Source organism: Pseudorasbora parva, chromosome 3 (assembly GCF_024679245.1).
Source record: "Pseudorasbora parva isolate DD20220531a chromosome 3, ASM2467924v1, whole genome shotgun sequence".
Lineage (NCBI taxonomy): Eukaryota > Metazoa > Chordata > Actinopteri > Cypriniformes > Gobionidae > Pseudorasbora > Pseudorasbora parva.
Window position 1 is genome coordinate 47,231,435 of NC_090174.1, and position 16,733 is coordinate 47,248,167.

The 16,733-nt window shown below is 39.2% G+C and overlaps 1 protein-coding gene and 1 non-coding gene across 2 annotated transcripts in view; both read left to right on the forward strand.

Annotated features, from left to right (window-relative positions):
- The window catches only part of tenm1 (teneurin transmembrane protein 1), a 209,271-nt gene extending 192,616 nt beyond the window's left edge, over positions 1–16,655 (forward strand). The window contains 6 exon segments of the mRNA XM_067439223.1: positions 5,989–6,279; positions 8,057–8,447; positions 10,521–11,741; positions 13,208–13,350; positions 13,842–14,599; positions 14,829–16,655. Coding sequence (XP_067295324.1) covers positions 5,989–6,279; positions 8,057–8,447; positions 10,521–11,741; positions 13,208–13,350; positions 13,842–14,599; positions 14,829–14,901 — 2,877 coding nt within the window. The 3' untranslated portion in view covers positions 14,902–16,655.
- Positions 12,183–12,257, forward strand: trnaa-agc (transfer RNA alanine (anticodon AGC)). Its single transcript has one exon. It is a non-coding gene; the product is annotated as a tRNA-Ala (tRNA).
- Positions 16,656–16,733: the final 78 nt, after the last annotated feature.

The window sequence follows — 16,733 nt, forward strand, 5'->3', positions numbered from 1 at the left end:
ATAATTTATGATTGCTCATACACTTAAAATCCATAAATTACTTTGTGTTCATCTTTGTGCTGAACAGTCGAGTTCATAATATACTAGAAGGTATGTTGAGCTAATGTTAACAGTTGCAGTTATTGCATGATTAGTTTCAATTAAACATTCATCACTGAGGTCAAGTCAGTGAAATTGCTAACAAAATTGAGCGACATAAAATCCTGCTCCTATTATTCATCCACTGCCACATTTTTTCTTAATTTATTTAAAAAAATAAAATATGATGATTTCGGCTTTGCAATTGAACCAGGGTCGTTCTAAATGAAGAGTACTAATCATACCTCTGATAATGCTTATTTCTAATAATAGTGCAACAATTAGATTTAATTAACACCATTGTGCATTTAGCTTTAATTAACACCATTGTAAGTTAAGCTTAAATTGCATGATTTTATTTAATACTTTACATTAAAGCAAGCTTTATTTATTTGATTTTACATGTTCATTGTCTTCCTAAAAGGGGGGAAGAAGCTCTGACAGAAGTAAAACACTGGGTATTGATTTTGTTAGTGATTTGACATGTGTTATTGAAATGTAAGCATGGAAAAGTTTTTTTCTTTCGCTCTTTCAAGTAATCTATATAAAATATGTACTTACCTGACTACTAATAGCTGCCCTTGACATTACAAAGATTTAGTGTGGTAAAAATGGAGGAAACAGACTACCTGCTCTCTCTAATATACTATCTAAACCATATAACAGACACTACACAGTTTTTCTTACCCTGCATTTCACACACATTTCTCTTAGAATAAATCTTCTCTATTTTATGTTCTCTAATATTAACTCTTGGCCTGTTCAATTTTATTTCTTGGTTGCAGTTAGTGTGATTTACAGGCACTACAAATTACAATTGCAAATGATAATAATTAGAAGTTAATTCATACAGTAAAAAGAGTAATATTGTGAAATTTTAAAATAACTTTTTTTTAACTAAAAAATGTAACATTTAATTTCTTCAAAAATTAAGCAGCCATTACTACAGATTTGTCACATGATCCTTCTGACATATGCTGATTTGGTGCTTAAAGCAATAGTTCAGCCAAAAATGAAAATTATCCCTGAATAGTGTCAGAGTTTTTGAAAGTCCAAAAAGCGCATCCATCTATCATAAAAGTAAGCAATTACTTTTTGTATGAAAATAGTCTCAGGTTACGCATGTAACCATGGTTCCCTGAGAGGGAACGAGACGCTGCGTCGGAATGCCTCTGCGTGATTGCGTCATGAAGCACGCGGGTCACGTCATCGACCAGGAAACTATAAAGCACCCCGGGACCAAAAAGTGTTAGCTTCTGAAAAAGTCAGACAAGTCGGTCACAGGCATGCCGGAAGTATGGCAAAGCGACGCAGCGTCTCGTTCCCTCTCAGGGAACCATGGTTACTGACACTAGTGCCATAGAGGCAGCCATACTCCTAGTTGAGTGGGCTCTGACTTTTAGCGGTGAAGGCTGACTGGCCGACTCATATGCAAGAGAGATAGCCTCGACTATGCACTTACTCAATGTCTGCTTAGATGCTGGCTTCCCTTTACTTGGGGACCCAAAACACACAAACAACTGATCAGACTTGCACCACAGGGCAACTCTGTGGACATACGCATCCAAAGCCCTTACAGGACAAAGCAGATTTAATCTCTCCTGGTCTGGGTTGTGGAACGGAGGTGGAGAGAAAGCCTGCAGCATTACAGGGCCCGCCACATTGGTGGGGACCTTTGGTACATAACCCTCCCTCGGGAATAAGAAAGCTTTCACCATACCAGGTGCGAACTCAAGACAAGAGGGAGACACCGACAAAGCCTGCAAAATACCCTATTCTCTTTAGGAATTACTTCTTCTTCTTCTTCTTCTTCTTTTTCTTCTTCTTCTTCTTCTTCTTCTTCTTCTGGCACTTCTTCAATAGGCTCAAAAGGGGCCAGAGTTAAGCCTTCTAATACTATGGCCACGTCCCATGGAGGAAGCGAGTTACCCATGGGTGTCTCCCCACCGATGCATTATCTAAGGGAATGTTGTACGCAGATATTGCCACCACATATACCTTCAAAGTGGAAGGGGATAACCCTGAATATAACTTTTCTTACAGGAAATCTAGTACTGAACCAACTGGGCAATCAACTGAAAATTTAAAAGAACGGCCTGTACACCATGCAACGAAATCTCTCCATTTTAGGGCATACAGCCTCCTCATAGAAGGTGCTCTGAAGTGCAGCATGGTTTCTATAACCTCAGTAGATAGACCTGAACTTACGAGTTGGGCCCCCTCAGAGGCCAAGCCCACAGTTTCCATAGTTCCGGACAAGGGTATACAACTAAACCCCTCGCCTGGGAGAGAAGGTCCCTCCTGACCGAGATTTCCCACGGGGGACCTTCGAGGAGAGACACAATGTCCGACAGCCATACTTGGCCCGGCCAGAACGGCGCTATCAATAGAAGCTGAACCCCGTCCCGCCGGACTCTCTCCAGCACTCCTGGGAGCAATGCCCTGGGGGAAATGCATACAGACGTAGCCTCTGCCATGTCTGTATCATAGCATCCAACCCCAGCGGGGCCAGATGCGTGAAGGAATAATACAGGGGACAGTGCGTTGTCTCTCGAGACGCAGACAGATCCACCTAAACTTGCCTGAAGTGATCCCAAAGGAGCCCCATCACCTCGGGGTGGAGTCTCCATTCCCCCGGCACCACTCCCTGCCTCAACAGGGAGTCTGCCGTTTTGTTCAGGTACCCTGGAATATATATTGCTCGAACTGATAACAATTTCCCTTGGGTCCAGAGCAACATTTGATACGCCAACTTCCACAGCCTGCGCGATTGTATGCCCCCCTGGCGGTTTACATAGGAGACCACCGATGTGTTGTCTGAACGGACCAACACATGGTGGCCCCTCAGGTCTGGGAGAAAGTGCCTGAGTGCCAGGAACACAGCCATCAGTGCCTGAGTGCCAGGAACACAGGGTCCACAGACCCTGCACTGAGCAACCACTCATGACCGCTCCCCAACCAGTAAGGGATGCATCCATCGTTAGCGTTAAGGGACGACAAGGAACCCCCAGTACTGGACCTTGGGATAGGAACCAAGGATCCTTTCACGTCACCAAGGCACGTAGGCATCGCCACGTGACCTTGATCAAGCGAAAAGGATTCCCCCTTGGGGAGAAGCCCTTGGTCCTGAGCCATCACTGCAAAGGTCTCATGTACAGCAGGCCAAAAGGTATCACGTTGGACGCTGCCGCCATCAGACCCAGAAATCTCTGGAACTGTTTTACAGTGAGTGACTGCTTCAATGCTTTTAGGGGTGTGGTCCTGGTCAAAGCAATCTCCTGAACTTCAAACTGAATGTCAGAATGGGAAAGCTTTCCCATCAGCTTTGACTGGGCTAAGTGTGTGTTCTATGAACTTCACAAGGGTATACTGTAGTTTTTTCAGAGCAAAGCTAAGTGCATTGTTTGTTTTTTTTTTTGTTGGCGGATTATTGTACAGTATCAATGAATTACACATTTTGGCAGTTGTGTGTTGTTAACGTGTAAAATGCCTGTTAATTGTGTGCTTTTTCTGATCTCTTATATTGGGCACTGTTTGCACTTAAAGTGGCTTATACAATAAAATAATATCTTATTATAAAAAATATATACTTCCACTTGGGTAATGAATACGAGTACTTTTGACACCTCTGCTTTTAAACCTCTCGTTTTAGACTTATGACTGGCATTTCATTTTGCCTACGTCGTACATCATACGATTACTTTTATGTAGCCTGGATGCCAGCCGAACTTAGCCCTGCCCACAAATTTTTTAGGTCGGGCAGTTCGGCCTGGCCTTGCTTCATAGAGGAGTAATTATCCCCGAACAGAAACTGTTCGGACCAATTAAATCATCAGGGCGGGCTTTAGACGATGACGGACAGATCAACAGTAACGTAATCATGCACGTCATCAAAGGGGCTTAGATTATATTTTTTCGAATCCTAAACGGAGAGCTTGTTTGTATATGCATTCACCTTCACAATTTCTCTCTTGATGTCTTTCCTGGTTCGGTTGAAACACGCCTCATAATCACAGCCCAATGGAGCAGTTTCAGACTCATATTCTGACTAGAATTGAGTATGACCACGTGAGGCTAACTTTTATGATACATCGATACGCTTTTTGGAGCTTCAAAAACTCAAACACTATCCAATGCCATTACAAAGCTGGGAAGAGCCAGGATATTATTTGATATAACTCTGATTGTGTTCGGCTGAAAAAAGAAAGTCAGGTACATTTACACAGAGTAAATAACCAGATATTTTTTTCCCAATTTTTTGGATGATCTATTCCTTTAAAAACATTGCTTATTAATATCCGTTGAGCTGCTTAATATTTTTTGGGAAAACCTGATATCAAATTTTTAGGATTCTTTGATGAATAGAAAGTTCAAAATAACAGTATTTTTTTTTAAATAGAAATATTTTCTGACATTACAATCACATTTTCTGTAATTTTTGGTCAATTTAATGCATCTTAGCTAAATAAGTAAGCATTCATTTCTTTAAAAAAAAAAAAGAAAAAGAAAAAAAAGACCCCAAACCTTTAAATTGTGGTGTATAAGATGTTATGATGTCAAACCAGACCAAGCTGAAATTAAAATTAAACATTGGTCTGTGGAGTCATAAACTAGCATTATTCAAATGACTCTGTATGCAATTGGATAGTCTTTCAACCAATCAGACCACAAGAGGTGTGATCAACAAGCAACGACCAATTGTTTCTCTATCCGTCATCATGTTACACCCGCCAATGGCGTTAGGTGAATAAGCCAGTCTGTGATTGGCTCCCACAAAAGTGTAACAGAAGCAGGATAAATAAATTTACAGGTTTCCAGACTGAGTTGCATAGCGAAATGAAATCAGCGGCAGATCAGGCTGCCTACTATTAATAATACATTTGAAAATAAGGTTTATTTTAGAGAACGACACAAGAAGACAATGCCACTTTCTCACACTCATTCGGTGACAAAGAGACAATAAAGTTGCCTGTACAGAGCGATTATTGACCCTGACCAGTTTTTGTTTTTTTGCTTCATTCCATTCCAAAGTCAGATGTGGATTATTCCAAGTTGGAATTTGGAAATTCTGACTACACACTACTTGTTGAACGGAGCTGTGTGCAGTATTATTAATTTCAAACTGAATTGCATTTAAATTTGGGTTTCAAAATGCGATATAACTATATTTTGCTTGTATTTGTAATTTGGTTTATGCTAATTATGCTCATAGAATTACTCTAGTCACAAGGGGCATGTGTATGGAAGTACAATTAATTGTTAAACTCAGGGCCAGCTCAGCAAGCGGTCTGTTTTCTTTGCTCAACTCTACTCATTGCAAGGTTTTATAATGATTCAGGGATCACTGAATGGATGTTATTGGCCTAATTCCACCTGCATGCGTTATTTGCTGTGTTCCCATTTACTTTTAAGATATGTGTTACTGATTATTGCATGCAAGGTCTCAGTTGGATGTTTTCCCCATTCACCTAATTTCCAATTTGTTAGTGGACGCCACACCTCGCTGTCATAAAGGGCAGCCGGCTCAATTACTGATTCTAATATATTCAGCCAAATTCTAACAGGTATCTCTACAGGACATTATCTTTTTATGGGAGCAAAATCTTCTTGAAGGTCCAGACTCTGCGGTAACCCTTTCAGTGGTAGACGGCCAAACTAAGTCATTTGCAAAGAGCTGGAAATTGATCTAGGAATCACAGAGTGAAATCAGGAGTTTCGAGGACTCATTGTCAATTCATTGATGTATATGCCGAATAATGGTGGCCATAACAGCAACCCTGTCTCCCTCTGTGCCCCTGAGAAAGACATTTTCTTCTTTTATTGCCAGTTTTATTGCACACGTGTTTCTGTGTACTCTGATGTAATAAGTTCATAAGTTTTACCTTCTTTCTCACCCCTTCTCTCGCTCAGGCTCACAACAGGAATGTCTTGTCTATAGACTATAGTCAAGAGAGTCGGGTTGGGAAGATCTATGATGACCATCGCAAGTTTACTCTGCGTGTTCAGTACGATGACAAGGGAAGGCCTGTGCTCTGGACCCCCAGTAAATACAATCAAGTGCGAGTATCGTACTCAAGTGAAGGTCTTGTCACCGGCATACAGAGAGGCAACTGGACCGAGCGTAGGGACTACGATAACGGACGCATCATCACACGGACCTGGGCCAATGGGAAGATCTGGAGCTACACTTTTCTGGAGAAGGTGTGTACTATGTCTGTAAGGGGTATGGGGCTATGCTTGTGTGAGTCTTAAAAAAAGAAAAACTGCCCAGGACTAGTGTTGCACAATATTCCAGTACTAAAAAAAAGTATTGCGATACCCTGCTATTACAAACGGTATGATATGGACTTTTATTAGTACCGGTACTTTAAGGAGGACAGCGCCTATATGAGCTGTATTTCTTAATTTGCGTGGTTGTGTGACAGAGGGTGTCAGGACATGTGTGCAGAACTCTGTTTCCACCGTTCACTAAACATTGGAAGTCGAAGAGATACGAGCAGCGCATGCAACAAACATGCGATCGCCATTCAGTTCTTTTGCAGATTATTATTTAGGTTTGAATGGTCAAACGTAAGCAAAAATGCACGGTCTGGTGAGTGTTCAGGTATACACAGTCGGATATGTCTTTAGTGAACGTATACAGCTGAGGTAATTAGATCCATGCAGGACTTAATACAGACCTTATTCTGTGTGATTAATTTTGGTCATCCCAACCTGTTGAGAAGAGAAAGGTTAGTGAATGATAACATGACTGATAATGTGATCTCTGTAAGGATGTTCACACTGGCATGCTATTATAGCAATAAGAGGAGGGAATGGTCAAAAACCAGGGCAGAAACATGCTGGCCAAGTGAATTTTTAGTAAAAAAAATAAAACAATGAATAGTAAGTTCTGTTGTCATATTATTTATATTATCTGTTTTTGTTTTTTTTACCATGGTATTGATTTAGTATCGTTATCGAGGTATTTTGGTCTGGAATCATATCGAAGTCATAATTTTGATATCGTGACAACACTACCCAGGACATATTTGACCCCTAAAATGAGAGGACACTTTATTTTGTTTTTAATTATTACCTTTTTATTATTTATACGTTGTTATTGATAATTTTCATGATTTTTATTTAAAAACAAAGCCTGGTTTGGTAGCTTTTTTTCTTTCTTTTTTTGCATTCTAACATAATTTTTATGATAAGTGCTTATCATGCAAAATGTTTCATTCTTTTTACTATACACTGTAAAAAAAAAAAAAATCCTAATTTTACAGAAAATAACTACATTTATTTACAGTATTTTCTTGTCATTTTGAATTACGTTTAAAACTATGTAAAATTAAAAACAATATCTGTAAATAAACAAATGTCTTTAAATTTGACAGTTATTTTAAGGATTATTTCATTAATGAAAAACTATAGTAATTCTTGTTTTTTATACAGCAAAATCAATATATTATTTATACAGTATTTTTCTGTTTTCATAAATAACATACAAATTCATGTAAAATTACAAACAATATCTGTAAATGAACAACTTGACCTTTATTTTAAGAATTGTATCATTAATAACTAATTACAGTAATTCTCACTTTTGTAACAATGTAACAATTTATGTTAATCTGTAATAAAATATTTAGCTCATCATATTAAAGGTTTATGTCCATGCTAGCAATTTAACATTATTCTTTTAATTTTAAAGTAAATTTAGTTTTATATTTACATTGTAAAAATAAAACCATACTTTTTTTTTTACGGTCAAATGCCTGGCAGCTAATTAAACAAAATACATTTGTAAAAAAAAAGAAAAATTTGTAATAAAATTTTGGTTTAATTCTATTTAATTTATTTAAAAAAAAGAATTCACATAAAAATACTAACCATTGAGAATAATGGGAATCACATCTTTTTCTTTTAATTTTGGGGTGAAAATTAAAAGAAATTCTCTAAGTTTTCCTTTTCATTCTTGTTCTTCTTCTCTCAGTCTGTGCAGCTGATGTTACACAGTCAGCGGCGCTATACATTTGAGTATGATCAGACAGACTGTCTGCTGTCAGTCACCCTCCCCAGCATGGTGAGACACAGCCTGCAGACCTCTCTATCTGTGGGGTACTACCGAAACACCTACACCCCACCCGACTCACCCACCTCCTGCTTCACGCAAGACTACGCCCACGACGGGCGCCTGCTCCAGAGCCTGTACCTGGGCACAGGCAGGCATGTAATCTATAAATATAGCCGAGTGGCCCGGCTGGCTGAGATCCTCTATGATTCAACACTTGTCACCTTCACCTACGACGAGGCAACAGGTGCTGTTAAAACCATCCACCTGATGCATGAAGGATTCGTTTGCACCATCCGCTACAGGCAGACAGGTAAGAGCAGCACATGAACAATATTATCTGAGAGACTCACTGACAGGATGAGCAGTGAGATCAAAATCTTATTCACAGTATGAGTAATTTTTCATTATTGTGTATGTTTTCTGAACCAATCTGTTTTAAAGAAATACTACGGAAGAGGATTAGGGCCAAGCAAAAAAAAAAAAAAAGCATCTCGAAATTAAAGTCATTATAATGCGAGATTAAACTCGTTAAATTTCGAGAAAAAAAGTCGAGATACAATCTCGAGAATAAACTCATTAAATATCGAGAATAAAGTCGTTCTGTTTCGAGAAAAAACGCGTTATATTTCGAGAAAAAATTTGAAATAAAACCTTGAGAATAAACTCATTAAACATTGAGAATAAAGTTGTTGTGTTTCGAGAAAAAAAGTCGAAATAAAATCTTGAGAATAACGCATAGCATACTGATAGAGGACATGGCAGAGTTGGATCACTTAGTCAAGCTATATTTCAGACTTTCTTTCAGTAACAAAGAAATACTATCAACTTTAGCTAATTATGACAAAATTATATTAATGTCCTCTCTCAGTATGCTATGCAGTGAACACTGATCGAATGCGTTATTCTCAAGATTTTATTTCGACGTTTTTTCTCAAAATATAACAAGTTTTTTCTTCGAAACAACGATTTTATTCTCTATATTTAATGAGTTTATTCTCAAGATTTTATTTAGACATATTTTCTCGAAACACAACTATTTTATTCTCGATATTTAATGAGTTTATTCTCGAGATTGTATCTCGACTTTTTTTCTCGAAATTTAACGAGTTTAATCTCGCATTATAATGACTTTAATCTCGAGATGCTTTTTTTTTTTTTTTTTTTTTTGCTACAAATGCCAGTGTAGTCAAATTGGTTACAATTTATTTTGATAGTCCACTTTAGACATTCTACTTACTATAAGTAACTTTGCAACTACATGTCAGCTAACTCATTAGAGTATTAGTAGACTGTCTGTAGACTGGTAGGTTACGGTTAGGTGTTAGGGTTCGGGTTAGGGTTAGTAGAATAAGTTGAAATGTAGTTGCCAATTTACTTATAGTCAGTAGGATTTCTGTTGGGGGACCGACAAAATAAAGTTTTAGTAAATATTAATCAGACAGTCTACAAATACTCTAATGACAGTTAGCTGACATGTAGTTGCAAAGTTACTTATAGTCAGTAGAATGTCTAAAGTGGAATATCAAAATAAAGTGTTACTGTGACATTACCAAACAAATGACTCCTTTGAGTCGATTCTTTTTAATGACTACAGCACTATCAATGTAGTTTGATTCCCAAATAAATTACTCTAATGAGTTGAATCTATTTTTTTAATCGAACTCTCTGGTTGTTTAGTTATGAATAAAATAATCTGTCTTAATGGAAAGGTTAATAGTATAAAACAAATTCCCTAAAATATTTATTTCTTAAAATAAACATTAAAGCTGTAATCGTTAAATTCTTAAGATTCCCATTACTCTTCATGCTGTAAATATTTTGTCCTGTAAAATCGCCATAAAGTTTTTTTTTTTTTTTTTGGATTACTCCTGCTAATTAAATATAATAAAAATGACACTCTAATAGCCATGCAAATATCTCTACCATAGTATTAGCGACATTTCTGCCATGACTGGGATACCAATTTTAACAAATTTGCAGAAAGCCAGGTACCGTAATACGATTTTTCACAATGCTTAGATCAATTAGCAGAGAGACAGGTACCATGGCATCTTTGCACAAATAAACAGGTGAGGTGATAATCCTGTGAGACAGAGAGACGAGTAAGATGTGTGAACAGTTGGACAGGTAAACAGGTTGTACTCTTGCACCAATAAACATACAGGCTGACATTTAATCTTCCTTTTGTCACTTCGCTTGCACTCCCCTCCTGCTTGGCTGATCAAAAAGCGCTTTGAATCCCAAACAGTCAACTGACAGTGGGGGAGTTCATCCAATCTCACACTGTGACGAAGCTGACTCTTGTTTTACCTCACCTCTGTTTGGCTGCTAACTTATCATTTTATTTATTTCCTTTTCTCTGTCTCTATTTTGTTGGATTCAGGTCCTCTAGTGAGTAGACAAATATATCGTTTCAGCGAAGAAGGATTGGTTAATGCTCGCTTCGACTACAGCTACAACAACTTCAGGGTGACCAGCATGCAAGCTATGATCAACGAAACGCCACTTCCGATTGACCTGTACCGCTATGTGGACGTGTCGGGACGAATCGAGCAGTTCGGGAAGTTCAGCGTTATCAACTACGACCTCAACCAGGTCATTACCACGCATGCCATGAAGCACACTAAAATCTTCAACCCAAACGGGCAAGTGATTGAGGTTCAGTATGAAATTCTGAAATCCATCGCCTACTGGATGACACTGCAGTATGACAGCATGGGACGCGTCACAAATTGTGATATCCGCATCGGAGTGGATAGCAACATCACGCGTTATGCGTACGAGTATGACGCAGATGGGCAGTTGCAGACGGTCGCCATAAATGACCGCCCACAGTGGCGTTACAGCTACGACCTAAATGGAAACATCAATTTACTGAGTCACGGGAACAGTGCGCGTCTGACACCCCTGCGTTACGATCTCCGTGACCGCATCACACGCCTCGGAGAAATCCAATACCGCACAGATGAGGATGGCTTCTTGCGTCTCCGTGGCAATCTTCTCTTTGATTACGGTTCGAATGGCCTGCTTTTGGGTGCCTGTGACAGAGACAGCGGACAGAGGGTATGGTACCGTTACGATGGGCTCGGAAGGAGAGTGGCCAGCCGCAGCAGTGATGGAGCACAGCTGCAGTTCTTCTACGCTGATCTGACAGAACCGACCCGGGTGACACACCTGTACAACCACAGTAGTGCGGAGATCACTTCCCTCTATTATGACCTTCAAGGACACCTCATCGCTATGGAGATGAGCAGCGGCGAGGAATTCTATATAGCATGTGACAATGCCGGAACTCCTCTCGCGGTCTTCAGCAGCCACGGCCACGTGGTGAAGGAAATTCGGTACACACCATACGGAGATGTTTACCGAGATTCCAACCCCACCTTTTCCCTCGTCTTTGGTTTTCAGGGTGGCCTCTACGACTCTTTCACACGGTTGGTGCATCTCGGTCGGCGTGACTATGATGTAGTGGCGGGAAGATGGACGACCCCCAATCACGAATTGTGGGCTGAGCTGAGTGTGAATCCCAAGCCGTTTAATTTGTATGCGTTTAGGAACAATTATCCTCTGGGAAACTTACAGGATGTAACCAAGTTCACAACAGGTGAGAAAGAAGTAGACGTTTTTTTATGTAGCTGCTAGATAAAACAGAAATATAATTTTCAGGGAATGTTTTCCCTAACTGGCTTCTGGTTAGGTACTTCAACTTGTGCAATATGATCAGATTCGCTTGTACTTTGTGTAGAAATTAGAAGCAGGGCCAGTCAGGTGAAACAAATGTCATGCTTTTGGTTTGGCTATGTGAGCTGTGATTGTGCTTTTATGCCAGTGGCATTTCCCTAAGGGGCAATAAACAGCACATGGCAGAGCTGAGATTCATTAGTTAGAGCCAAAGCAACTTGCTGTAGACTAATTACCAGCAAAGTCCCTCTCAAGCTAACTAGGGTCAAGTGTCTTGCTCGAGGCTACTTTGGCTTTAGAACAAGATGTTCATAACCCATGGTCAACTCGATTTTAGAGAGGCCCTGCTGTTTTTAACTATTAGGCTTTCCTGTAGCTCAACCAGTAGAGCGTGGCGCTAGCAACGCCAAGGTCATGGGTTCGATTCCCAGGGAAAGCAAGAACTGACAATAATGTATAATGTGTACCTTGAATGGAATGTAAGTCGCTTTGGATAAAAGCGTCTGCCAAATGTAAATGTAACTATTAAGCTACCAGTGTGCCATTGATTGCAAAAGGGATGAGTAGAACAAAAAGGTTTAGTCAGTGTGTAAATACAGAGGTACAGAGGTCCAAATGCAGAGCTTCTGATTACCTTGATACTAGTGAAGACCAGACCAGCACTCCTTAAATTCATAGAGATCCACATTACCACCTGATAAATAACTTATAACTTATAATAAATTACTGATAATAAATATAATTAGAATAGGACACTATATAGAGCTGTTACTAAACAAATGAAATCATTTAACAATTAAATTTGTCTTTGCGCTACAGAGATGATACAGAAGATGCTCAATTGGTAAATTACAAATGTGTAAATAATGTTGAGGATAATGTTTTTAAAAAAATTACTGAATGTTTGTTTAAGCAATATCATGTTTGCACTCATGCTCAAATGTATGAAAACAGCTCTCATTTTTGTGATGTTGGTTATTTATATCACGTTATAAAACAAGAACTTGTCATACTTGTCAACTTTTTGCAACAATATCTTGAATTTTGTGAGCATTTGTATGATTTTTCAGTGACATTTTTGACACAATCCCTAATTAATTTCTAAATTGGCACAAAAAATAAATCAATTTAGAAATAAGTTACTGATTGCATCTTAATCAGTAACTTTTACATCCAATCACATTAATGCTGTTAATAAATAAATCATGCAATGCACTGGCAATTCAGTAATATCCCATGAGTTTCATGCCTATGAAATAATATCCTTATGTATTATTTTACCATAACCAGCAAGTTCTGAAAATCAACTTTAAAATCTAAGACTTTCTTTATAAAACTTACCAAAAATCTTAAACAGCTTTACAGTATTTTGCATATATTTCTTCGCAGATATCAGTAGCTGGCTGCAGCTCTTTGGGTTCCAGCTTCATAATGTGGTTCCAGGGTTCTCCAAACCAAAGGTGGAGAACACAGAGCAAACATATGAGATGATGGCCACACAGATCCGCACACAAACCTGGGACACCAGCAAGGTAAGTGGAGTTTTCCACAGTACAGCATTCATCACCAACTGGATGAATGAAATCAGGAGCTTCCAGACTCATTGCCAATTGGTCGACTCTAGTTTTAAAGTAGTTTACCTAAAAATGACATTTTCTTTTTGTTGTGCCATCATCATTTATCAAGTAATAATAATTATAACAAAAATAATAATGTTGGTCCAAACTCTTTGGACTTTTGGTGACTTTTCTCTTTTGAACACAAAAGTGATAACAAAAATGAATCAGGATTGGGGCCAAGTTTCAATAGCTAAAAAAAACTCTTAAAAGTATTATACAAGTAATATGATAGATATCTCCTTGACATATTTATTAAATTGGCAGCAATATCTAATAGAACTTACCAACTCAATCCGGCCATAATGGTTAGTGTTTTTTTTTTTTGGTAAACTATTCCTTTAAGATTTAATTTTATGTACCAATCAAACAAGACTAATGATAACCATCATAACATCTCACCTCAGATTGTACTTGGCATCCAGTGTGACCTTCAGAAGCACTTGAAAAACTTTATTTCACTGGATCGCCTCCCTATGACGCCAGCCAATGGGAAAATCGGAGGTCGGCAGGGCCGCAGGCCAATTTTCTCTGCCATTTCTTCAATTTTCGGCAAAGGTGTGAAATTCGCCATCCGCGATGGAGTGGTGGCGACTGAAATAATCGGCGTGGCAAGCGAGGACAGCCGTCGCGTGGCGGCTGTGCTAAATGGTGCTATATACCTGCGAGGCCTCCATTTCACGGTGGAAGGGCGTGACACACACTATTTTACCAAGGCCGGCCCCCTGGAGGCAGATCTGGGAGTGGCTGGGGGCGGTGCCGGAGGCGGCGTCAGAGTGTTGGAGAATGGCGTGAACGTCTCAGTGTCCCAGATAAGTGCTATGGTTGGAGGGGAAATGCGCCGATTCGCTGACATTGTGCTCCAGCAGGGGGCGCTTAGCTTTAACATTCGCTACGGAGCAACACCGGAGGAAGAACGCACACGTGTGCTGGAGGGGGCGCGAATACGAGCTGTGCAAGGGGCATGGCTACGGGAACAGAAGAGGGTCCTGGAGGGGGAGGGAGGAAGTTTGTCGTGGACTGATAAAGAAAAGGATGAGCTTATTGCAGAGGGCCGTGTCTCAGGGTATGATGGGTTCTACGCTCTGCCTGTTGAACAACACCCTGAGCTAGCAGACAGCCCCTTCAACATTCATCTGATCAGACATGTGGAAACTGGTCGCAGGTAACAGCGGCACTTCAGCACACATCTACACGCCTACACACCCCTTTATACACTCCAAGCTACCACATATCTCTTCAGCTTTTTTTTAAAAACCCCAACCAAACTAAGTAAGAAAGACTCTATTGCCTTTAAAATGTGACAAATGATGGTATTGCTTTTGATTTTGCTTTCATTGATGCACTCTTAGCAAGTTCAGATTTTTCTTTTTTTTTCCTTTCTTGTTTTACAGTGGCTTAACCGTTCTTACAAAAGAACAAGCCTTGCTTGTTAATCTGAAGGCACAGAGAATGATTCACCTGTGACTGTTCTAGACATACAGTACATTAAGTAGTCTTCATCTCTAGACATGCCGATTCTCTCATCTGAGCGTGTACAGTAATCATTCGACTTGTCGAGCCAAACTGGTTATGGCATTAAATCTTGCAAACCTGAGGGTTGTGATTATATTGAGCGCTGTTAAGTGTTTCCGAATTTTCAGACGATTTGCATTCCAGGATTTGCATAGAAGGCTTTCAGGGCCTTCGCAGTTTAAATGACCTTCCAGAAACCCGACGTTTCAACAGAGCTCTGGAACTGTCGACTTTACAACAGCGTTCTGGAGAAGTATCTGACTCAAAAACTGTCACAAAACTTAACCCCTCGGCTGCAAGAGATTTGCAGTGTTTGGAGTCTTGGCAAGAGCTCACCACCATCTTGTGTTGTTTCTGCTTAATCAGTGTTGACAAAGCTGAGAGAATTACACCGCTGCTGTTGAAGACAAATTTGTTCTTTTTTGCTAAAACTGTACAGTTTACTCTTCTTTTTTTTCCTAATGTAGAAATCAAAAAAAAAAAATATTATGTATGTGGAAATTGTGCCTTCCTGGTCTGCTAGAAACGATCACATGAAACGGGCTTAGACATATCATACATAATCAACTCCAGTATTCATCACATGCCTTAGTTATATGCAATTAATTATTTATTTTTTATTTTAATGTATTTATTTTGGTAGGGAGGGGTTTGGCTAGCGTGAGCCGAACAACATGAATGCTAATGCCTGCAAGGTGAATTCTTGTAAACATACCCCAGGACATAAACAGTGGCATAAACATGTTCCAGTTTACAGTTAATATGCTGCTCTTTTTTATTTATTCTCATGTGATTTCACTCTTTTTCTGTTGCTTTTGCTGGCTGTACACTTCATGTGAAACTCCCTTCACGTGTCTGTCATTTCGGTTTCTAAGTGAGTGTCAAAGCTCCAGCGTTTTGGATTTATCCAGTACTTTGACAGGTCCTTTTTCTTTTTTCTGATCCCTCTCGAAACTAGTAGGAGGCCTGAGGAGGAAGATGTGTAAGGAAATGAAAGAATCACCTGCTGAAGAACGGTATTTTTGTCTTTTCCAAACTATTAAAGTCTGCAGCACTGTGGGTAGACGTTCTGTGTGTAGGACACTTGATATGGACTTGTATATCATTAATGGACTATTGTAGACTGTTTATAGATACTGGACTATTTATACATGACACTCAAAAGAATTAGGAGTAAATGTATTTTCTTGTGAATTCTGTGGATATGCTGTACCATCAAGCTTTGTAATCTTAATCTGAGATATATATTTGCACTGAATATAAGATGAAGAGATAAATGCATTAGACTGAATTTTTAGAGCGTGCAAATATTTAACAGATTTGTGAAAGAGGTGCTCGAAGGCACGTTACGGTTCCGACATTTTGCAGATGTTCATTTCGATTGAAGTACGGTTACTTTGCACGAAGAAAAAATATTGTGGCAGAAATATTTTTCTTTTCATCTTAGTTTGCATCTTTGTCATGATCACAATCATTGCTGAAGTGAAAAAGGAATATGTAATTTTTTTCATGATCAAATCATCTTCCTCTCTCAGAAGTCAAGTACTTAAAAAACTTCAGTGTCCTCTCCTTGGCCAAACAAGTTGTGGTGTATATTTGGCTGATAGGCTTTATGTACACAGATTAATGCAGTTTGTTAATCATGCCTATTTAAAAACAAAGTACTTTGGGCAGTGGCCTTTTTATAAATAAAAATGCAAAGTTAACCCTTTCTTCTGTGTTGTGACTATGTGCAAGTACTTGGACAGAACAGCTGAAGCACTTGTTCACTCCAGGGTGATATA